General features: G+C 41.2%; 1 protein-coding gene and 1 pseudogene across 1 annotated transcript; both read right to left on the minus strand.

Annotated features, from left to right (window-relative positions):
* Positions 1–7,408: 7,408 nt before the first annotated feature.
* Positions 7,409–8,328, minus strand: LOC143850519 (secreted RxLR effector protein 161 pseudogene; annotated as a pseudogene).
* Positions 8,329–20,665: 12,337 nt separating this feature from the next.
* On the minus strand, positions 20,666–22,129 carry LOC143850520 (uncharacterized). Its single transcript, XM_077359763.1, has 2 exons — positions 21,106–22,129; positions 20,666–20,724 (listed from the first exon to the last, which is right to left on the minus strand). The coding sequence occupies exons 1-2, from the start codon at positions 22,127–22,129 to the stop codon at positions 20,666–20,668; spliced, it is 1,083 nt and encodes a 360-aa protein (XP_077215878.1).
* Between the last annotated feature and the right edge of the window lie 3,381 nt (positions 22,130–25,510).

The raw sequence follows: 25,510 nt of genomic DNA on the forward strand, positions 1-25,510 counted from the left end.
ATACACCGCTCTTGGGAGTATATGCATGGAGTTTCTACAGAAATCCAGTATCGATGATAAGGCCGCTGAAGTAATGCATGTGGAACATGAACCCTGCTGGATGGATGAAATCATTGAGTATCTGCAAAGCGAAAAGCTTCCCAAAGCCAAGAAGGAAGCCCGCAAAGTGGTATAGAGAGCAGCCCGGTTTTTCCTTGATGGTGAGAGCCTGTACAAAAGATCGTACACCCTCCCGTACCTGAAGTGCCTCCGGCCAAGCAACGCCGCATACGCCCTGCAAGAGACGCACGAAGGGATCTGTGGAGAACATCTGGGGGCAAGGCCCTGGCAATCAAAGTGCTGCTCAGAGGCCTGTACTGGCCTACCTTGAGACAAGACGCACTGAATCTGATCAGAAGGTGCGAGATATGCCAAAAATTCTCTCCCACCATCCACCAGCCTGCTGTGTCGATGGCCCCAATCATCAGCCCACTCCCCTTCGTAGTATGGGGGATGGACATCTTGGGTCCCTTTCCACCGGCCTCCGGAAGACGTGCATTTGTAGTAGTGGCTATTGACTATTTCACCAAGTGGGTGGAGGTTGAACCTCTAGCCCAGATCACAAAGCAAAACGTACAAAATTTCTTTTGGAAGTCCGTGGTTTGCAGATTCGGGGTCCCCCGCTCCTTGATAACAGACAACGGGAGATAGTTCGACTGCCGGAACTTCCGAAGATTCTGTTCTGATTTGAAGATCGAGCACAGATTTACTTCAGCAGCACACCCTCAGACGAATGGGCAGACGGAAGTGACAAACAGAATCCTGCTTCAGGGAATTAAAAAGAGGCTGGACGAGAAGGCTGGCCGATGGGCAGACGAGCTTTATCATGTCCTATGGGCATACCGTACCACGCCGCGCACATCGACGGGGGAGTCGCCATTCAACTTGTCCTTTGGGACGGAGGCCGTAATACCCGTCGATGTGGGCGTCCCGTCTCCTAGAGTCACCAACTTCAATGAGGAACTCAATGGAGATGGGCTCCGTGCAAATCTGGAGTTACTGGAAGAAGTCCGGGAAGAGTCTCGAATCAGGGTCACCGCCTACAAGCAGAAAGTATCCAACTATCATAATTCGAAGATACGCCCCAGAGAATTCTGAACAGGAGATATGATCTTAAGGAAAGCTCCTGTCTCCCAACCGAAGAAGGTCGGAAAACTCTCCCCGACCTGGGAGGGGCCGTACCAAGTAAAAGAAGTGATTCGCCCGGGAAGTTATAAGCTGGAGACACTGGAGGAGCACCTATTACCCCATGCATGGAACTCAAAGAATCTCCGAAAATACTATCAGTAGTAGATCACCCGGTGTGAAAGGTGACTTTGTAAATATATGTTAAATATGAATGATAAACTCTTTTGCAAATCTCCGTGCATCGTATGGAAACCCAGTTCGCTAAAACTTGGGTACTCGTTATCTGGAAACCCAGTTCGCTAAAACTTGGGTACTCGTTATCTGGAAACCCAGTTCGCTAAAACTTGGTTACTCATTATATGGAAACCCAATTCGCTAAAACTTGGTTACTCGTTATCTGGAAACCCAGTTCGCTAAAACTTGGGTACTCGTTATATGGAAACCCAGTTCGCTAAAACTTGGGTACTTGTTATCTGGAAACCCAGTTCGCTAAAACTTGGGTACTCGTTATATGGAAACCCAGTTCGCTAAAACTTGGGTACTCGCCGGTTAGTTCGCCTCGAATGCCTGCCCGCAGTATAGAATCAAAAAATATTAGCCAAAGGTAGTCAAGTGAAAAATCGGTGGACCACAATATGTGATTTCCATTCATGAAGGAGTAAAGCCTCAAAAGGCTGATTACAAAAGTTGGGTCTCTCAGGACCATTACAAAAAGAATCGAAGGACATGCTTAGAAAAGAAAGGAGAGCTCAAGAGGCCCTGTGGCTACCATCCCGTGATAAGTCCACCTCCGGGACCACTGTGGCAGCGGTGGTACCCGGCTCATCGTCGTCAGGAACCGGTGGATCGGGGAGAACCAACCCCGTCAGGGTCACGGCTGGGTTGGATTGCTTGACCTACTCGAGGCAGTCAAAGAATCCCACCTTGTAGGACTCGCTGGACAGACTGAAAAGTTCATCCTCCTTTTTCTGTGCAGCCTCTCTGATGGCCGCTATCTGTCTCTCACGGGCTCTCTCTCTCTCTGTGAGTTGAGGGCCTTGGCAGTTTTCTGCTTCTGAGCGGCCAACTCTTCCTTGAGCCGCTTGTTCTCTGCCTCTGTTCGCCCAATGGACGTTTGAAGCTCTTCCGCCTCCTTCATCAGCTTCCTACTCTCTTCCTCTGACTTCGTTATTGCCTCGGAGAACTTCTTGCTTTTCTCCCGAAGATCATTATAGTACACTCCAATCTATAGGCAAGCAAGTGTTAACACAAGAAAGCGAGGCAAAAGACAAAGAACAAGAAACGAACGTACTCGTGGGCCACTTTACCGGATAGAGTGAGGAGAATATGGCCTCGTCGGCCGTAGCTGGAGGTTCATGAAGAACCTGCTGCTTATCCTTCCTGAGGATAACCTTGCTAAGGAGCTCCGCAGCGACCCGGCTCTCGCCCAGGCCGGTGTCATCTTTCTGAATGGCCCAGTTGGGCCGAAAAACATTGTATCCCGTCCTCGCCCGGCGAGGACGGGTTCCAGCTCCAGCAGATGTGCCACCCGACTTAGAAGAGCCGGCTTCTCGACCGTAGGCGCCCACCAGCTTCACGGTAGTCTTGCCCTTGGGGGGCGCCGCGTCCTGAGTTGGAGCCGGACTCGCCATCTCGGCGGCCTTCCTTTTCTGGCCCTGCTGGGCCCTTCCGAAGGGCCCCTGCCTCACTCTCTCAATCTTCGACTGTTGCTGCATCTCTGGAGGTCAACATAAACAAACAAACCAGTCAGCAGTAAAAAGAAAAGGAGAAAGGAATTTGAAACAAGGCTAGCCACATACGTGCCGGGGTCGCAGTACTAAGGCCAAGCCTGACCAGAACCGCTTCCCCAGAGAACTCTGCACAGTGAATGAGTCCCTCACGGGCTAGTTCCTCGCGGACTAGTTCAAACGTTTCCGTGTCCTCGCCCTCAAGGAACGACTTGCGACTCATCGCAACTGTGTCCGGGGCGTCCCACTTCAGAGGAACTGGCCAGGGCTCGGTGGACTCTCTGTCCTCGACGTAGAAGAACCTGTTCTTCCACAAGTGAATGGAAGAAGGAATGCCCGTGATCATTTTCACCTCAGGGCGCTGGCTAATGTAAATCCAGCCCCCGTCCTTATGCCTCTTCAAGTGCGTACAAGCGCGGAATAACGGCACAGATAAATTCCTCTAAAGCCGGCCATGGACGAGGTACACGAAGCCGGTCAGCATCCTCCACGAGTTCGGAGCAACCTGAGCCGGAGCCAGCCCATAATATCGAAGGACCGCGGTGAAAAATGGGTGTAAGAGGAACCTGAGTCCAGCACTCAATGACTCATCGTATATACAGACGTCAGAGCTTTCGTTACAAGCCCTGTCTCCTTCTGTCGCCTCCCTCAGCCCAAACCTCGGGGGTACACAGTATCTGTCCCTAATGTCCCTCATCATGGACTCATCAAGGTAATTCTCCTCGACAAGAGCCCGTATGTTGTATTTAGGGTTAGCGTCCATCCGGGCCCTGGCTACGACCTCAACGGCCCGGCCAGGGAGAAACGTTGTGGACGCCTTGGCGGCGTCACTACCAACACTCCCTTCTGCTCGGAGATAACTATCCATTGGGAGCGGGGTTGCGTTCAGATCCAATATCACATCGTCCTGATTCACCTCGTCATCACTATCGCTATCTACGATCTCTACTCTAATATCGGGACTTGTCATTACTGGACTCCGAATCGGACTAGACTCTGAGCTACTGGAGGATGACTCTCCTGAACCGGACTCAGAACTAGAACTACTATGGGACATGAATGCAGAAAAAAGAAAGGCTCAAGAAGATTACCGGTCAGAATAGAATGCTCCTAATCCGTGGACGATCACAATCACGCACTACGGAAGCCGAACTGGCAGAGTAGAAAGGAGGAGGCGAGAGGAAAGTAAAAAGTGAAAAATGAAAGGTGAAAACCTCCTTTTATAAGCTTTGGCTAAGGCGGTGTGCATTTAATGAAGGGCACACACTTCGAGGGTGCTTGAATGGTGCCACGTGTCTTTTTATTAATGACGGACACACACACTTCGAGGCGAAGGCGTGAGTGAATACGCGCGTATCCCCAAGAAGCTAAGGGTTTCCGTGAAGTGCTCGTACATCAGTCCGGCCCAAGCCGGACAGAATATAGCGGTTGTGTCCGTCACAAAAGTCAGTCCGGCCCAAGCCGGACTGGATATGGCGTGTTCGCTAAACGACAAAAAGTCAGTCCGGCCCAAGCCCGACTGGATATGGCGCGTTCGCTAAACGACAAAAGTCAGTCCGGCCCAAGTCAGACTGGATATGGCGCGTTCGCTAAACGTCACAAAAGTCAGTCCGGCCCAAGCCGGAGGCCCAAGCCGAACTGGATATGGCGCGTTCGCTAAACGACAAAAGTCAGTCCGGCTTGGGCCGGACTGGATATGGCGCATTCGCTAAACGACAAAAAGTCAGTTCGGCCCAAGCCGGACTCGATATGGCGTGTTCGCTAAACGACAAAAAGTCAGTCCGGCCCAAGCCGGACTGGATATGGCGCGTTCGCTAAAGGACAAAAGTCAGTCCGGCCCAAGCCGGACTGGATATGGCGCGTTCGCTAAACGACAAAAGTCAGTCCGGCCCATGCCGGACTGGATATGACAAAACATGACTGACTCTCAGGCCGGACAAATAGATTTTCCGGACTCACTTCCTTTCCGGACTGACGAATTTCCCGGACTGATTTCCACGCCGGACTGACAAAACCAGACTGACTCCCAGGCCGGACAAATAGATTTTCCGGACTCACTTCCTTTCCGGACTGACGAATTTCCCGGACTGATTTCCAGGCCGGACTGACAAAACCGGACTGACTCCCAGGCCGGGCAAACAGATTTTTCGGACTGATTCCACAGGCCGGACAAACGGCTTCACCGGACAGACTCCCCCCCAGTCAGAAATGCAACTCATCGCACTTCCCCAAATCACTAAAATGACTTGGAGAACTGGGGGGCAACTGATGGGGTGTAAAAACAGCAGCCTGTAGTAGGCCGACACCTGTCTTGGAGTAGGTGAACTCAAACCTATAGCAGGCTGACACCTGTCCTGGAGTAGGTGAACTCAAACCTATAGCAGGCTGACACCTGTCCTGAAGTAGATGAACTCAAACCTATAGCAGGCTGACACCTGTCCTGAAGTAGGTGACCTCAAACCTATAACAGGCCGACACCTGTCCTGGGGTGAGTCATCCCACGTCATCAAGTTTCCCTCTATAAAAGGGGGTTCAAAGCTCAAACTAATGGGTAATAGCTCTCCCCACCTAAACTCTTAAAACTAGCCCTGCATTCCTGCTCATACTGACTTGAATGTCGAAGGGCCTGTCCGGAGTAATGCCTTCGCGTTGGTCTTCTGACCTCGTTTGCCCTTGTGCAGGACTCAGCTTTCTGTGCAAGACTCAGCTCCTTCATTTCGATCCCTCAGACCCCCGCTTTTCTCACTTCGGCTCCTCGGGTCCTCCAGCTCAGCTCTAAACGTCACTGTCGCATCTGTTACCGATTTTAGGTCTAACACGCCTAAAAGGGAAAAAGAAATGTATTTAGAATTATGTGAGAAGCAAATTTAGAAGCAATTTCATTGGTTGCAACAAAAGATGCATGTGGATCCCATGATCCGATCCATTTATTTGTAGACGACTAGGGTCCCACATATCTACGTAATTTGGACCCCACATATTGGGGTCACGCGAGTCACATGATCCGATCCAACAGTACATAGATAGATAGATATGGTGTTCTCTTACCCTCAAGTAGAGGATGAACAGGTAGCTCGAGCGGCCTCTCGGGCCTGCCCACCATAACCAGTTTTCCATGCACCTTCAATAGTTCGATCAACGGCAAGAGTGGATGAACTGCAGATACGGTAACAAAAAAATGACATTTCTTTCTTAAAAATATAAATTATATGGAGCATCTGATAGAGGATACCATCACTATAGATGAGGATTCATTTCATTGGTGAGATTTTTGGATTGAACAGTTAGGATTGTTTCATTGTTGTGATTTTGATCTTTACTTGTCCTATTAAATGATCAATTCCATTCAAGGAATTTGCCCATTTCCATGAGGATGTTCTGGGGAAAAGAATTTCTTGGAAAAAGTTATCCTTGAAAAGTATTCCTTGAAAAATGATTCAGGAGTTGCCACAGGAATGAAATTTCCCTATAAAATACGAAAATTTTTGCCATCTGAAAATAAAGTTCAATGGAAAATAAGTTAACCAAATGCTGGAAAACCAACTTTCTAAGAAAAGCTTTTCTTGTGAACTTTTTTCCATAGATCCAAACAGCTCCTTGGATTGGAGGAATGTTTTGGAAAAGTTTGGAAAGAAAAAATATTTCGGATAATTCCTACATTTTAGGCACTGGAAAAGATAATTTGAACTAGAGTGGACTTCACCTGTCTCCACTATGTGCGTCAGCTAGAGATTAGCCCGATTCACTTGACTGTGTATGGCTGAGATTAGTCTAACTGAAAACCAACCTTATTCAACTTTATTTAGAGGGAGCTTTAATTTATGATGATATCCCCTAAAAATTAATCGTGTCCTGCTAAATCACGTAAAGAAAGAAAAAATCCCAAGAGAAAATTCCCATCAATAATGTTTTTCTTGCAATCCACATACGGATATGCTCTGTGAAAACACAGAACATCAAACAAGACAAAGGTTTTACGTGGTTCGGCAATGCCTACTCCACGGTCATGAGAGAGCTCTCCTTTTGTCTTTTATTCATGAGAAAGCCAATACAAGATGCCAATATATATAGAGGAGAAGATACAAAGTTATTGCCCAATTTACTCGATCATATCTCATGAGATCTTGCCAATCTTCCATACAAGGGAGATAGCAAATCCTCTAACAATAGCAATAGTATTGCAACGGTAAGAATGAAGAAAGGCAACATGCCAGCTTTAATATTTCCAACACTCCCCCTCAAGTTGGTGCAAAGATATCAATGGAACCCAACTTGGAAAGAATACGCTGAAGTCTTGACTTTGAAATTGCCTTTGTGAATATGTCTGCAAACTGATCTTCACTTCGAGTATAAGGAGTGCTGATAGTTCTATCTTGAACATTCTCGCGAACAAAATGGCAATCAACTTCTATGTGTTTGGTTCGTTCATGGAAAACGGGATTAGCAACAATGTGAATAGTAGCACGATTATCACAAAACATGTTAATTGGGTCTTTAGTGTGAAAACCCATGTCTCAAAGGAGAAACTTTATCCGTACAATTTCACTCGTTCCAGCCGCCATAGCTCTATGTTCAGCTCCAACACTGGATCTGACAACTACTGACTGCTTTTTACATTTCCAAGTGACAAGGTTACCACCTACCATCATACAGTAGCCGGTTGTAGATCTTCTATCTTGACTTCCTGCCCAATCTGCATCTGTATATCCCATAATATCTACGTGTGAATTATTTTTCATCCAAATTCCTCTACCAGAAGATACTTTTACGTACCTTAGAATTCTTTTAACAGCATCAAGATGATTTGTTCTAGGTGCATGCATATGCTGATTGACAATTCCAACGACATAACTTATATCAGGGCGGGTAATAATGAGATATATTAATCTCCCTACCAATCTCTGATATCTCCCAATATTTTCAAGCAATTTCCCATCAGATTGGTTCATCTTTTTGTTTATTTCAAGAGGAGTCTCACATGGTTTTGCACCTAATTTTTCAGTTTATTTTAACAAGTCCGAAGCATACTTTCGTTGAGACAAAAAAAATCCCTTTTTTTGAATATGCGACTTCAATCTCTAAGAAATATTTAAATTTTCCTAAATCCTTAATATCAAATCTTTTGTGAAAGTAAGCTTTTAAGTTTGAAATCCCGTCTTCGTCATTTCCTGCGGTGCCTCTTTTAAATCCTACCTTCAATAGGGCATCACTTAACTTAGCATACCAAGCCCTAGGAGATTGTTTTAATCCATATAACACCTTTTGTTAATTTGCATACAATACCAGGCTTTCCTTCCATTGGATGTCCTAGAGGAAGATTCATATAGACATCCTCTTCCAGATCTCTATGTAGGAAGGCATTCTTAACATCCATTTGATAAAGATTCCATCCATGATTAACTGCAATGGAGAGAAGGATTCTAACAATTCCCATTTTAGCAACAGGAGCAAACGTCTCCTTATAATCTATCCCATAGGTTTGAGTGAACCATTTTGCCACCAACCTCGCTTTGTATCACTCAACTGAGCCATCACTGTTATACTTGATCTTATAAATCCACTTACACCCAACAAGTTTTTTTCCAACTGGCATTCGGACTATATCCCATGTATAATTTTTGTCCAATGCAGAAAGTTCTTCTTTCATGGCCCACCTCCACACAGGTTGGGAATTAGCATCATGAAAGGAGGTGGGTTCAACTTTTTCAGAAATATTTGAAAGGAAAATCGAATGTGAAGCAGATACATTGCAATAAGATACATGATTTTGGATGGGATATCAACATACATGATATGTAAAAAAGTCTTTCAAGTGAGGAGGAGGATGAGGGATACGATTACACCTGCGTAAGGGTGGAGAGTCAAGAGGGTGATCATTTTCAGAGGATTGGGCCACAGGTACTTCTTCGTATTCATGGTCGCCTTGTCCTCCTTGATCTCTACTTTCTTCATCTTTATTTACAGGTCTTTCTTGATCTTCTTGAATTCAGACATCAATTTTATTATTTTCACTATTTGTTATAGGAAACATCCCATAATACTCCTCCTGGGTCCTTTTTTCAGGATTATTTAAACCGTGTTCTTGGAAAAAAGACTCATCTTCATTACCCGAGAGATGTAAAGTTTTTAATTTTTTGTATCATAACACTTGTATCCTTTTTTGTAGAGGAATACCCTAAGAAAACACATTTAATAGCACGCAGATCCAATTTATCTCTTAGTTGAGAATTATTATAAACAAAGCAAACAGATCCGAAAATACGTAAATGAGATAAATCAATCTTTCTACCTTTCAAATTTTTTAGGGGAGACTTATTTCCAAGAATCTTGCTTAGGAGCCTGTTAATCAAATAACATGAAGTGAGAATAACTTCTGACCAAAAAATTTTTGGAACAATCTTCTCATACATAATAGATCGAGCGACCTCTAACATGTTTCTGTTTTTCCTTTCAGACACACCGTTCTGTTGAGGTGTGGAGATACATGAGGTTTGATGAAGAATGCCTTGTTCTATGAGATATTCTCAAAAAGATTTATTTCTATACTCGGTTCCGTTATCTGAATGTAAAATCTTGATCTTAGCATTATATTGAGTTTTAACTTGATTTGAAAACTCCTTAAAATTTTCAAAAACTTCACTTTTAAATTTAAGTAGGAATATCCATGTCATTCTAGAGAAATCGTCAATGAAAAGTACAAAATATCGTAGTCCATTGTAGGACTCAATAGGGGCTGGTCCTCACACATCAAAATGAATCAAGTCAAATGGTTTTTCAGCCTTATTTTCGGAGGACTGAAAAGGAAGTCATGGCTGCTCAGAGAAATGACACACATCACAATTATAAGAGACGAAAGGTAAATAAGGTTTTAAACAATGAAAGACCTTAGTAGCAGGATGACCGAGTCGAGAATGCCAGGTCTTACTTATGTCAACATTATTAGCCATCATAGCTTTATTCTTATGATCTAGATAGTAGAGTCCTCGAGACATTATTCCTTCACCAATCGTCTTCCCCGTGACCCGATCCTGAAAAGAGACAGTGGATGGAGAAAAAATTGCATTACAATTCAAGTTATGAGTTAGTCTGCTGACAGATAAAAGATTCGAGGGAAATGAAGGCATAGAAAGGACAACATAATTAGTAGTTTCTGAAAAGAAATTGGTTCTTCCCTTCCCTTTAACTGGAACAAGGGAACCAATTGCAATTGAAACAGGGGTTTTATTAGACACATCTTTATAAAAGCTTAAGGAATTTTGATTCCCAGTCATATGATCAGTAGCCCCTGAATCAATAATCCAACTATCATTATCAAACAAGACACTAGATTGGAGAGTACAGAGATTACCAGTTTCACGAGTAGTGTCCTGTGTGGAGGAAGATCTATTTTTCCATACTGTTGAATAAGTTGGGGCAGTTGTTCAATAGTGATATGAGTATCAGCAGTTTGAGCATGAGCAGATGAAGATTCTCCTATTCTATTTTGATTGGGTCTTAGGTGAGGGTACTTCACCCAATCTACTAATAGTGTGCTTAGTTTTCCCACAATGATTACAACGAAGAGGGGGTCGGTTGCCTTGACCTCTTTCACAACCACCAGTACCAACATATCTTATTCAAGCTCAGCACAGGGATTTTCTGACCATTCGCTACATTAGAAAATTTTTAGAAAAATATAGAAGTCCAAATGCACTCAAATTTTAACTACATGTAGATTACATAGTGCTAATCAACACATAAAAAATTGGGATTCAAATTCAATGCACAAAAATAACGAAATTCAATGAATACCGACCAGTATCCTTAAACTTGAGTTGAGTCAAAACTATAGTAAATGGTGTCCAAAATTTATAAAATTTGTGCCTTACAAAGATATTTTCATGTACTAAAATCTTGTAGAGACATGATTTCAATTTCATAATCATAAAATTAACTATAATAGAATTACTACATGCGTCAGATTTCAATGAATTCTGATGATTACAACAAAAATTCTACAGACAAATCCTGTGATCCAAATACTCTGAAATTTTTACCACATTTCTAAATGTCACATATGATTTTCTGTTAAAATTTTCAAAGTAAAATTCAAACGAAAACTATTTTTCCAGTATTTAATAAAAATTGGTAAAAACACGAATCATTGTAAACTAGATTTCTAGTAAGGAAAACCATAGGACTTTAAGAACAAAATCATACCAAGTTTTCACTTGAAATAAAAAATACACTCCAATCTAAGAGGAAGTTAGGAACCTAGCTTATTTCAAGAAAATTCCTCTGCCTTTTCTCTTCTCTCTCTCTCTCTCTCTCTCTCTCTCTCTCTCTCTCTCCTCACTTCCTTTCTTTCTTTTCTTTTAGTCTCTTGTTTTCACTTTAGCTAAGTTCTAGCACAAATTTTTTTTCTATTTCTATCATGTTCATTGTTTCTATAATTTTATTAACTTTAGAAGTAGTTAGTTGTAATAAAGTTGTTAATTATTAGTACTAATAATGGTGAGGTGTTGGGGATTGACTTCACTAATGTGTGATGGGACTATCTTGGCAAAGACACCTATCTATTAAAGGATTAGCTTCATGTTATGTGGACATGTGGCAAGAAAACCTCTAAGTAGACTTTTGCCCTCCATTTTCCGCACAATTTTACAAATTTGCCACCTCAAATGAAAAGTCTATTCTATTCTTTCTTCAAATAAAATTTACAATTCTTTAATAATACATCCCTAACTATATTTAAAGGTTAAATCATCCTCTAATCCTAGGTTAATAGGTTGGGTCTTTAGCCTTGTGGACCTCCATCAAAGCCAAGTCTAACATAATTCCAAATGGAGTCTAATTAAGAGTCCTAGGATGTTCTAACATTTTTAATCTTAATCATCCTCTATCCAATGTAGTGTTACAAAATTTATACACAATAATATTTTATATCTTATAGATATACGGTATGCTATACAAGGAGGTCACTTCATCATAAAGTTATAATTCATTAGTATAATTTATACTTTAATTAAAAGTGACACAATATAGTTATGGTAATATAACTAAAGGTATGAAAATATGTAATTAATAATGCATGCTAAACGACAATTAAAATCCTAGGTTCTCACATGTACTTAGATCTTTTCTTAGAAAAACTCCTCAACTATCAATTTTTACATAATGACACCTATTTGTGTTTACTTTGCAGAGAAACCATCTTAAATTAATAATCATACCGAAATTTTAAACAGATCATTGGTTTTTGATAGAGAAAGAATAGATTTTCCATGTTCTTAAAGTTAATTTTCTTTTCTCGTTGTTTACTTAGGGTGTGTTCTTTAACGATTCTCCTTATTCTCATTCTGGAAGTCATATTCAATTCTTATTCTTTGGAGTGCTTCTTGAATCGGAATCACGTTTTTGAACTCATTTCAGAGAATTTTTCTTTCAATATTTTTAGAATAAAATTACATTCTCGTAATTGGAAAACAATTGAAAGAAATTTGCAAATCAAGTCATGCCACCATTTTGTGACCGAAATGCCTATGGCAGATTTTTTTTTTTTTTTTTACTCAAGTGCCCATGCTTTGGTGTGTTAGTCCATTCCAACAATAAGTCACAACAGAGAACTCCCAAAAATTTTCTAAAATAATAGAACAATTCTGGATTTTTCTTAACTTCCCAGGAAAGAGATTATAAATCAAAGCAATGGTCAGCAGAGAGCATCAAGGAACAAGAAAACCAAAAAGATCAAAGAAACCAAAAAACAAAACCAAGTGGAAAAACACACAAATTGGAACATTATATGATGAATTCAAGTCATAAACCAACAAACAGTTCAAGTTCCAACCAGGCTACGAATAACACAGAGGAACAAATCTAGAATTTGCTTTGATATCTAGCAATGTTAGACCATTGGAAAACTTAACAATTTACAAGCGTTACACTTTCAGAGAAAAAAATCAACCAATACAATGGAAAAACACAGTAGTAACATTCTCAAACATTTGGTGTGCGAATAATACGGTGGGGAGAAGATGGAAGACAGTCTGGTTGTCTTCTTGAAGAAAAAAAATACAGGGAACAAAGAAACCTAGGTCGGATGGCCATCATCTTGAGGTAATAAATAGAAAACATGTTAAAGAAAAGATTCACAGCGGAGAAAAAATGTTTTAGATGAAGAACATAAATTTTGGATTGGTCACGGAATCGTTCTAAGTGCTCTCACGGCTCCTCTCCGTTAGTCACTACCACTGGTTTTCTTAGATGAAGCCCTATGAACAATGGTTGATATTTGTTGAGACAGGTGAAGATTGACAGGAATAGCTGAAGATTCGGTCCGGGCAATGATGGGCGTAGAAACGTGAAGAGAGTTGTGAGAGGAGAGAATGAACGTGCCGAGGAATCACTCCACATCCGTTGAAGCGAGAAAAAGTCGCTCCCAAAAATAATGCCAAAAAATAAGGACGATTTTTTTTTGAATTGAATATTAAAGTAGTTACAGAACGACATTCTTTTCGATTTTTATTCCCAGGGAGCGAAAAATGTGAGAATTCATTCCCAAGAAACACGCCCTAAAGAATGCACCCTTATTTTCATTGTAGATGATCCTAAATTAACAAACCTCTTTCCTCTTTCATCCTCATCTTTCCTTCATCTCTTTTGTTGCAAGTTGAACGGTCGTCTCTCTCTTTATTTCTCACAAAGAATTAAACAACCATTTCTTCGGAGATTTAGTTCTAATTTCATCGTCATGATCAGTTCATGTGCCTTTTCTTTGCATTGATACTGATTCATTAGTTGACTGGATGATACGAAAAAAGAATATATGGTTTCTATTAAGAGAATAGTGTTCCTGCGCAGCTGCTCAGATAGCTTATCTGAGCAGCTGCTTCAAAAACTCATGTGGCCGACATTTTTGGGGTGATCCAAAGCATTCATTTGAAAGGCCCTTCCGTGGATAGGGTGTGTACCAAAAAGCAGCCCTATAGGATCATCCTAACCCAATCAAAGGTCGAGGGGGAAATGGACAGACACTATTTCTGACCATTTTTCCCCTCTACAAATAGCAGGGTTAGGATGATCCTAAAGGGCTCATTTTTGGTACACCCCCTATCCATGGAAGGGCCTTCCAAATGAATGCTTTGGATCACCCCAAAAATGTGGGGCCACATGAGTTTTTGAAGCAGCTGCTCAGATAACTATCTGAGCAGCTGCGCAGAAACACTTCTCTCTTCTATTAAAGGCTATTTTTGTCTTTGTAATATATATGCATCATATAAATATGAAATTGTGTGGAAGAAAACTCTAACTCTCTTTCACGCCATTCTCCATTTCTTTCTTTTTTTTCTCTAGAACTTAACAGTTCCTTGGTAGCAGTTTAGTAATACATTTGAAGCAGTTTAGTAATACATTTGAAGCAGTAAGAGGTTTACTTTTCATTATTTTCATCACAAGGAAACCCCCTTCGGGCTGCAGCTCAGTAGATTTTATAAAACTAGTTGTTCTTAATTTTCTATGTTGAATTAGAATCCCCAACATAAGAACCAATCTCCTAGAGTGTAAGATCTTCAACGTTATTCACGCTTTCAAGAACAATATCCAACAAAGATGCATCATTCAAAAAATATATCCAACAAAGATATTATTAGTGATATCCTAACATCCGTGAGTGAAAGAAAGAGAAGAGAGAAGAGAGAAGAGAGAAGAGATGGGGAGGAAAGAGATGAGAGAGTTCAATGTCTTTCGCTCTCAAAACATGTATTATATATGTGTAACTAGGGTTCATGAGCAGCGACTAAAAATGTTAAGTCTATGTCACTAACAACGTCTTGGGGCACTCTCCCTAACGGAAGAATAGTCTCGACCATAACCAAGAACTTTTAAGGTCTACAAGGGATCGGGATACCATATCTCCTTGCTCCTTAGGATCTATGAATCCTTGAGCATGGTATTCCTACATTGCTACCTAGGGATGAATATGTGTCAAATAATACACACATCACACATATTCAATTAGATAATAGCTAATATATGTCATGGAATGAAACCTTTATAAATACTTAAATGACAATGTACTGGCTTTTTAAGGCACTAACTCTAACAACCGTATACATTTATAGTAAGATTTCTGGGATACGATAGAGCTTTTGTTTGTTCAGATATGGTGGAGTCCCTCAGGTGGTGACAGTATTGAGATTTCTCTCTTGCGAAATCTCCTATGAACTGGTGGAGTACATATTTTCTTGCCACCTTCGAATATTTCTCAATCTTGTGCCACATGTAGCGATCTTGGATGATCGAATCCCACCTTCATCAGTCATCTTGATTGACCTGGAGATTATATTCAAGTGAGAATTTATTTCAATTCCACACATGTTTTTAAGGAGAGTTGCCTAAAGAAAAATTGTTGTATGCGAACCTGAGAAATGAGATTTTTGGGCTACCACTTGAGAATTAAATTGGTTTTACCTTCTCCAACTCTGCTAGCTTAGATAACTGAGAAGATAACACTTCGTCACATAAGATGTAAAGAAGAGAGGGAATCCCCTTGTAAGAGTCATTTGTGTTTGGATAATTTTACCATGAGGGGTTCCTCGGGCATGTTCGGTAACACTTCCCATTCTCTCCCGAAAAATCAGGTGGAAATAGATTAATTAGAATCTTCGAAGTGGTTCCGACTCGCTCCAAAAAATTCCATCATTTTGTCAGCAGAAAAAAAGAAGAGAAAAGAAGGAAATCAACTCTGTGGACGGAATGAGATTCACAAGATTTTTTTTTGCCTTGCCAAACACGTCCTCAAGGAGCGTTTGGATGACTGGACTGAGGAATCAAAATTAGCATCATATTTTGATTCCTATCCAAATTCGCCAGAAAATGAAATGAAAAAATAGAATAAAAAATTTAATTAGAAAAAATTAAATACAAATTTCATTCCAATTGGGTCGGGTTGAGAGTATAACCTCTTGGGACACGAAACAGATTCCAAGCATTCCCCCATTTAATTCCCCCTTAATGTCATTTTTGCCCCTTGGTTTTTTGTTCAGGTTTTTAAATCAAATGCCCGGCAGAATAGGAATGGGGTGCCAATTCCAACCTTGATTCCTGCAATCCAAACAAGGTCCTCATTGGATTCAAAGAAGTTTTTGGGAAGAAGTTTGGAAAGGAAAAATATTACTAAAATTTCTTGCTTTTGTACTCGTGTAAAAAAGATAAAATAAACCAACCCTATTCAATTTTCAGTTAGAGGGACCTTAATATCCCTCTAAATTAACCATAATCATATAATTTCCTTCTAAATCATTGAAAGAAAAAATTTCCCATGAAAAAATTTCAGTTAAAAATGTTTTTCTTAGTACGGGACCATATCTAGGGATGATCACCCAATACCCCATAAGATGAACGGTTTGGATCACTTGCCCTTGTGCCTTTTCTCACACGTGCAATTTGAGGCTCCATCGAAACAAACAGGCGGGAGATTTTCACCCCTTAAACCCCCAACACCCCCCCCCCCCCCCGCCCTCTCTGTTCCAACGTCAAAACCCTAAAAATCCTCAATACTCCATGTGAGGGTTTCATCTCTACAAACCCTAATGGACATCCACAAAGGCTCATGGATTCTCGAATTCCTCCTTCGCCAACCAATCGAAGACTGGCTACTCAACGGACTCATCTCAATTCTCCCCACTCGTAAACACGATCTCCGTCTAAAGAAAACAATACTCTTGAGAAGAATCTGTACATCACTTTTGAAATGTTCAATCACAGAGAAAATTCTCGATTCCTTGGAATCAATCGAATGGATCGACCGTGGAATCGGAATTAGGGTTTCGGAATCGATGAAGGCCGCATACTGTGCGGTGACAGTGGAATGCGCTGCGAAGTATTTCCAAGAGAATTGTGTTAATTATGTTGAGAGAATTTGGAATATTAGGGTTCTAAGATGGAGGGTTTTGGTTTGGGTTCGGAATGGTTGAGGGAATCGAGGGATGAGATAATAGAGGCGATTGGGAATGAGAGTGTTCGTGATAATTTTTTGATGAAGGATATGAGAAAGGATGCTTTGGAATGTGTTTTGGTTTTTTTGGAGGAAGCATTGGGAGAATTGGGTCCTTCTTTTTTGGAATTTGCTGCGGAAATGGTTTGTAGCAAGGAGGAAAATGCGCGGATTTTGGTTGGAAATGTTAGTGTAATTGAGTTAGGTGATGGCGTCACTTGCATGGAATTGGATTCCCCTGTTGAGATGGAGAACGAAACTGTGCTTGAACCAGCACAGATAGGTTGGTTGTCTGATGTTTAATTTTAGTTTTCTGAATTGGAATTGCTTTTCCTCAAGGATACTGATACTGGCAATACCATGTTTTAATAACTGCACAAAATCAGCTTGTCTTTTCTTCTTTAATTGGCTTCCAAGAGCTTTTTGGGAACTATAATAACCTTTTAAATCTGTTTAAACAATAAAATTCAATATGAATTAGTGCAATTATAAAAACAATTATTGTTTTCTAACTTGAAATTGCTTTTTCTAAATCATCTTGTTTAATTGTCATTCTGTGCTGGTTGGATATTCTTACTGTTACGTGCTTAATTTGCCGTAACACAAATAAACAAATGAAAAGACAAAAAAAGGGAGGGGGAGAGAGGTTGATTCGAGGCAACTGGACCTCCTAACGGTTCAATTCGAGAGGAACCATAACTCTCCTGAAACATAAGCTTCTGCTTTGGTTGCAAATTCTCTACATATTCATTGAAATATAAGAACTTAAAATACTAGCACGAAAAGAGTGCCAGATCATCAACTCATTTTTCCACTACCATGACACATATAAAAACTAACACCCACAACCTTGATGTAGATAACTATCTAATAACTACTTTGTAACTAAAGCATATACACCATAACATTTATCGGTTACGAACCTGAATCAGTTCGCAACATGATTGATCTTCTTAGTGGGAAGATCAGGCTTCTGGACCCACTTCGAGTGAAAGTTGTTAACTTACCAACTTCTCCAAAAGCTTAAGCTGTTGGAGAAAGGCGTTATTTATCTTTTATACTTTAACACTCCCTTGCACGTGTGGCCCACTTGGCAAACACATGGAACATGTGGTCTCACTTTGGGCCGACCATCGCTTGTGGATTTTTGCCCTCCGGGAGGTTTGAACTTGAGACCTTTGGCTCTGATACCATATTAAATTTAGAGAAATTTCTATTATTCTTGGATTTCTTAGCTGCTTTACAAAGAGCCCTAATGTGTGTTTATATAAAACACCCATAGGGATAAACATAGAAATAGATCATGATAAGAAGGGAAAGAGATAAACCTAATCTAATATTCACTTGCCTAATCTAACACAACTACTCAAAATAGCCCAATCAAATCAGATATGAGGAGATTTGATCTTAATCTGATTTTATTCTCTAATATTACCCCTTAAACGTATATGGATTGAAAATCGATATATGTCAATTACAATAGATATCCCTAAAGAAATCTAATATGCCCCCTCAAACGTATATGGGTTGTGCCTTAGATTTTCTACCTGCCTGTTATCTTGGCCTTCCGCTGGGAGTGGGAAGACTGAACAAAAAGTTATGGAACCCCATTATTCACATAATAGAGCGGATATTGGACACCTGGAAGCGCAATTTGGTATCCAAAGGTGGTAGACTGGTTCTCATAAAGGCAGTTTTATCAAATATTCCGATATACTTTTTTTCTTTATTTAAATGTCCAGTGAGTGTAGCTTAGAGAATTGAGCAAATCCAGAGAAGATTTTTGTGGGGAGGAACGAGTTCTTCAAAAGGGTTTCCTTTGGTTAAATGGAGTGCGGTGTGTCTCCCTATAAAAAATGGAGGATTGAGACTCAGGAGGGTAAAAGGTTTTAACAATGCTCTGTTGGGAAAGTGGCTCTAGAGGTTTGGTGAAGAACAATCTTCTTTGTGGGTTAGAGTTATTGGAAGCAAGTATGGGTTTAAGGAAGGAAAATGGTGCTCTGCTGACAATTATAAATTCAAAGGTGTATCGGTTTGGAGGGATATTTTGAAGGTGGAAGTTCTTTTTATGAAAGGCATTCGTTTTAAGGTTTATGTGGGGATAGGATTCGCTTTTGGTTGGATCCTTGGTGCTCGGCTGTTCCTCTCAAGGATTTTTTTCCAGAGTTATTCTTGGTGTCTTCTCAGAAAGGGGCATGGGTTAAGGATTGCTTCGAAAGAGTGAACGCGAAAGTGGTTTGGACTCCCAAGTTTAGAAGGGCCTTTTTTGATAGAGAATTAAATTCTCTTCAAGGCTTTCTGTCTTTGATAGAAGATTGCTATATCAAGAAAAGGGGAGCAGGTTACCGAGTATGGACTTGGTGCCCTTTTGGCTTCTTTTCAGTTAAAACCTTTTACCATCACATGATTTTAGTGAAGCAGAGCCTCTTTCTTCCTCAATATGGAAGTTCTTTTGTCCGCCGAGAGTTTCTTTCTTCGGGTGGACTGTTTGCAGTGGAAGTATTCAGACAATGGATTTTTTGAGGAAGCGTGGAATGTGGCTGGTGGATCACTGCCCTCTCTGCTTATCTGATGGCGAAACAATAGATCACCTTTTCATCCATTGCAAGGTAGCAAGAGATATTTGGGGCCTCATTTTCACTCGTTTTGGGGTCTGTTGGGTTCCCTCCACAACCATTGCAGACTTCATTAGGAGTTGGGAGTGGAATCCTTGGAGAAAGAAAGGCAGAACTCTCTGGAAGATGTGCCTTGTGGCTACCTGGTGGTTCTTATGGAAAGAGAGGAACGCACGAGTTTTTGAAGGAGAGGCAAGGTCACCTTATTGGATTTATGTAAAGATGATAGCTGCTGTTATATCCTGGGCAAGGAGCCTTCCTTTGTTTTGCTTTGTTTCAGCTTTTGACCTTTGGGAAGGATGGGCGACCATTTGTAAGGAAGGGGTCAGTAAAGAGAAAATCATTCAATCTTGGCATCCTCCTTTAGATGGGCTACTAAAGCTTAACTTCGATGGTTCGTCTCTTGGTAATCCTGGTGATGCAGGAATTGGGGGTTTGTGTAGATATGACAAGGGGGAATTTCTTTGGGCTTACTTGGGGCCTATCGGAGTAGCGGACTCAAATGAAGCAGAGGTAAGAGCTGTTCATAGTGGGATCAAGCATTTGGATAGCTCGGTGTTTGATAAAATCATAGTGGAAGGTGACTCCTTAAATGTAATTCGTTGGCTTTCGGGGGTGGTGATCCCTCCATGGAGATTCTTGCCTTTATTCGAGGAGATTGAGGACCTGGTTCAGGGGTCTTCTATTGTGTTTGAGCATGTAAGGAGAACTGCCAATGCTGAAGCATATTCTCTAGCTAGGGGAGGTGTTCTTAGATCTGGTTTAGAGTGGTTTGATTATCTCCCACCTTGAGTTATTGTAATTTCTTCTTTTTTCCTCTTTGTATCTCTTCAGGACCATCTTAGTTCTTTTTATTTATATAAGTCTGCCTTCTTCAAATTTTTTTTTTTTGATGCACACTGCTACGATTGATGTCCGCGTGTTGTTAATATTGTTGAACATAGAATTGCCGCCTGTTGTTGAAGAACGTGTCGCATGAAAGATGAGCCGCACAGAGCCTCAAAGAACGAAATTGGACTCAAGCCAGAATGAGAGTCTTTGGGCCCGTTTTGAATACCGATCCTTATGGAAATTGGTCACAATGGACCAAAGGCTTGATGGCCAAGACATCATAGGTCGAATACCGATCCCCATGGAATTTGAAACTACGCTCTCAGGCACGAACCTCGAGGAATCGAAGCCCCTCAACTGAGTAGAGCGATCAAGATCAATTTCAAGCACGGACCTCGAAGAGGTACCTCAACTGAAATAAGAAATGGAGATTTGAAAATTAAAGATTTGGAAGAAAGGAGAAATGAGATGAGCAACAACAAACGACTAATGTATTGACGGCAACAACAAGACGAAACTTTGAAAAAGACAAGAAAAAAATGTGCACATATCAGATATGAGGAGTGTTATTGAATTTGGGATGGGGTGCAAATATCAAATTTGGGGTTGTAAGATGAGATGGGCTTTCAAGAAAACAATGGGCTTAAAAAAAGGAAAGGGAAGACACTTTGGGAAAAAAATAGAAGAAAAGGCGCATTTCCTTCTCGCCATATATGCGAGATTCTCCATGCCGAAAATCGAAGCAAACAGGATATGATCTGATGTACAATTTGGGTTGCCTTCCATGGCGTACAGGCCTTATTCTGTATGATTTGAACAGCCGGCAAAGAGTCCACTTCAATCCAAATTCGCTTAATTCCTATAGCCACTGCCGCTTTGAGGCCATGAAGAATAGCTTGAAGCTCGAGCATGTTGATATCAGCGCTTTCATCGCATGCCACGATTTCTGAGTATACCATCATGACTATTCCTCTGTCATTTCGATGTAATCCGCCAATGATGGCTCCTTCCTCCTCCAGAGATGCATCACTGTTTAATTTGACCTCTTCTTTCTCAGGTTTCTCCCATGTGCAGTACCTTTCCGTATCTAATGATGGGAGGAATTTAAGTCCAAAGCGTGTAGCAGCCTGGAAATTTGTTTCAGTCGGGTTATCTTGAAGAGCGAGGCCATTAATGCGAATACGGATGTCGCTGATGATTTTCTTGAGGATCAGAGCTTTATGGGTGGACTTATTTTCGAAAATTTGCTGGTTTTTCTCTCTCCAACAGTATATGGTAGATTGGAAACCCAATTTTAGATCCGTGGCCCTCTGCCCTCTTCCTTTAACGGATTCTCTAATCCAATTTTCTTCCTCCAGAATTGAATTTTTTGGTTTTCTTCTTGATCCTATTTGCCATAGAATCGACCTCCATATCCAAGCAGAGTACCCACATTTGAAAAACAAGTGATCGGTGCTTTCAGCAGCTGCTCCACATAGATTACAGGTTGTGTCGATACGGATGCCCAGATGAGCGAGCCTTTCTTTCGTATTCAGCCTTCCCTGGATAGCCTTCCAAGTAACATTGGCTTGACGGTGGCTGAACCCTTTGCACCAAATTGTTTTGCACCATTCAGGCTTCCCATGATGCTTTCTGATTTCTTCCCAAGCTGATTTGACTGTAAATTTTCCACTTGGTTCCGGTTTCCATATTGGCAGGTTTTCTTTGCTTCCATTCCTCAGAATTTGACCCAGAATTATTTTTTCTTCCTTCAGGGACTCCTTAAACAAGACAGGGTTCCATACTCCTTGGCTTGTGACATTGTCCACAATTTTCATTATAGCAAGGGAGGAGTAGGTACTTCTTTTCGAAATGAGTGTATTCAGCACCCCTTTCGGTTGCCACGGCTGATTCCATAATTTGATGCTGCTTTCGTCCCCCACAAGATAACAAACATGCTGTTTTGCTATATCTCTGGATTTGAGGATGCTTCTCACTCCCCGCGATGGCTTTGCTGGAACCGGGATGGTCCAAATTTTTTTGTGCTTTACATATTTTGCTTGGAACCAGGCTGTCCAAAGAGAATTCTTTGTGCTAATGAGGTGCCAAGGGTTCTTAATCTGCATGCTCTTGTTTACCTCTGCCAGCCTTCTTAGACCAAGGCCTCTCTCTCTTTTAGGCTTGGAAATGTCGCTCCATGCTATTGTGTGAATTTTTTGCTTCTCTTCTGTCCCCCCCAGATGAAGTATCGGAAAATCTTCTCAATGCTTTCCAAGATTCCAGAAGGCACATTGAAAGCAGCAGACCAGTATAACTGGTAAGTGCTTAAAACCGATTTCACCAGCTCCACTCTACCTGCCTAAGATAGGGATTTGCTAGCCCAGGATTGAATTCTCTTTCTGATCTTTCCAATCAGCAGTTGACAATCATCCTTCTTCATTCTCGAAGTGAAAAGAGGTAACCCCAGGTACTTAATTGGCAGGGTGCCTTCTTGCATACCCAAGGTCCTCTTCATTTGCTCCTTTTTACGACTGCTTGTTCCTGCAAAGAACACTTCACATTTAGATTTGTTAGCTTCAAGACCAGTTATATCAGTAAAATCTGTCAGACATTCCATCAGCCCCTTTGCTGCTGTCCTGGTTGCATTCGACAAGATCATCAGATCGTCCGCGAACATCAAGTGAGATACTGTGAGTTCGCCCTTAACGAAAAGAGTAGAAAAGGTGTGATTTTGTCTAGCTTTCTCCAGGAGCAGAGTTAGGATCTCCATGACTAAGGTGAATAGCACGGAGAGAGCGGGTCCCCTTGCCTTACTCCATTGGAGGAGGTGAAGTAACTGCGCGGAGAGCCATTAATCATGATGGTAAAAGAGGGCTTTGAGATTCACTCCATGATCCAATTTACCCAGGTCTGGTTAAAACCTTGCCTAAGCATGAAACCTGGAATGGTTTGTCGGTTGACATTGTCAAATGCTTTCGCCAGATCAACTTTTAAACACATTGCAAGTTTATGGTTGGGCCTATGAAAATTGTGTAATAAATCATGGGTCAGCAAGATATTTTCCTGAATTTGTCTCCCTCTAATGAAAGCTGATTGCAGAGCACTCACCAGCTTACCAATCACTGTTTTTAACCTTGAAGCCAATATTTTTGTAATGGTTTTATAATTACATTGCATAATGAAATAGGCCTGAATTTGGAGGGGGAGGTGGAGTCCAGGCCTTTTGGGATCAAAGTGATGAAGGTCGAATTCACCTCAGCCAGCAATTTACCACTTTTGAAAAAATTTTGATTGCTGCAACAAAGTCATATTTAGTAAGATACCAGAAATGCTTGAAAAAACTTGCATTGAAGCCATCTGGCCGAGGGGCCTTTTCACCATCTTCTTTATGAATTGCTTCCTCTATTTCCTCTGTGGATACAGGATGAGTTAGATGATCAGCTTCATCTGCCGTCAACTTGTGAAGAGGTTCTGGGGGATCCTTTACACTCCTCTTGTTTGTGTTCAGCAGGCCCCGAAAATAATCAATAAGGATGTTTTCAATTTCCTTTGGCTCTGTAGTGAGAGCTCCTTCCTCCGTTTTCATCGCGATGATTTGATTGGAACTTAATCAGGATTTTATTGCCGAGTGGAAATTCTTTGTGTTGGAGTCTCCCAACTGCAACCAGCTGACTCTTGATTTCTGCTTCGCTATATTTTCTTCCAGGATCTTTACTTTTAAGAATTCATTTATGAGGTTTGTCTCTTCCTCTTTCAGGCTGTTACAATTTGGATTAGCAACTATCTTCATCTGGATTTCCTCGAGCTCTTTTTTGATAATAGGAGAAGTGATGCCAATCAGACCAAACACTTCCCTATTCCATATGGTTATATGCTTCTTTACTTCATCTTTTGAGTTAACCTGAACATGGGGTTGCCTTTTACCTCAATTCTCCATGCTTTCTCCACAACTGGGAACAGAGATAGGTCTTGCAACCAAGCATTTAGGAACTTGAAGGGCTTGGGCCCTAAACTTTTGAAGTCTCGCAGCTTGACGATAATTGGGCTATGATTAGAAATTCATGGGTTTAAATATTCCGCATAGGACAATGAGTATTGGGTCAGCCATGCACCATTTATCAGAGCCCGATCTAGCTTAGCAAACATTTTTTCTCTGGTTAGAGCTCGATTATTCCAGGAATATGGATTTCCAATCGATCGAAGATCATTTAGATTGCAGTTTTGGATGCATTCGTTGAATTCATCTATATCTTGGATTTTCGGCATTGCTCCTCCCTTTCTTTCGCTATGGTACCTTATTGCATTAAAGTCTCCTATGAGAATCCAAGGTTGGCTAATTGTACTTACAATTTGCTCCAGGTCCCTCCACAGAATTCTTCAATCAATGTTGTAGGTGTGGCCGTAGACAGCCCTTAGACTAAAGCTCTTATTCAATTGTTTCATGTGAACTTCAGCATGTGAGAACTGGCTAGTTTCCATCTTCATTTATAATTTTACTCTACCCGGATCCCAAAGAATCCAAACTCTACCCTTGATAACGTTCTGATAATTTTCCCAATAGTTCCAGTCCTCTTGAATGTCATTGACAAATTCTCTAAGCTTATGGGCTCTAGCTTTCGTTTCCATGATGCAGCAAATGGGCAATTTATGCTTGCTGATCAAATCTCTGATTTCATCCCTCTTTGTTTTGGAGCACAATCCTCTGATGTTCCAAGACCCTATAATATTCATTGATTTGTGAGATTCAAGGTGATTTGGGCTCCTGAAGAGTCTGCAGAACTGGTACCTAAGCTCGCCCCTTTAAACTTCGGATCAGTTATTGTTTCAATTGGAGCGCAATTCCGAGGAGATTGATCTGAGCCATTTCCTGCGATGATCGTGATATTTTCCTCCGGCTTCCCCTGATCCATGCTTAATTTCTGTTCAATCGAGGTATGGCCTTTTGTTTGGATCTCAGTTCTACTTTCCTGGGCATTTCTGATGGATAGGGCTAAGCCAGGGGACCAATCTTTTGTCAGATTAGCAAATGCTGAGGGGGGTTCATGGTCTGAGAGTGCTTCACTTTGTTCTTCTGACGGCCTTTGCTCCTCTTCTTCTTTCTGATCATTTGCCTCTTCATCTTCATTCAGAGTTTCTAACACATTGAAGTGGTTGTGAGTTACAATATTGGGATGCTGAACTGAGTTTGAGGGTCTTTCCACTTCAGTGGATTTGCTCTT

This window comes from Tasmannia lanceolata, unplaced genomic scaffold, assembly GCF_043159265.1.
Source record: "Tasmannia lanceolata isolate RefF3 unplaced genomic scaffold, GAP_Taslan_0.1 ptg000018l, whole genome shotgun sequence".
NCBI lineage: Eukaryota > Viridiplantae > Streptophyta > Magnoliopsida > Canellales > Winteraceae > Tasmannia > Tasmannia lanceolata.

What these genes read in the sequence shown, in the direction of transcription:
- LOC143850520 (XM_077359763.1), bottom strand. Translation starts at nt 22,129, where the DNA reads ATGAAAATTGTGGACAATGTCACAAGCCAAGGAGTATGGAACCCTGTC. An exon ending in AATCATACAGAATAAGGCCT is followed by an intron (nt 20,725 to 21,105) that starts GTACGCCATGGA and finishes TTCTTATTTCAG; the next exon opens with TTGAGGTACCTCTTCGAGGT.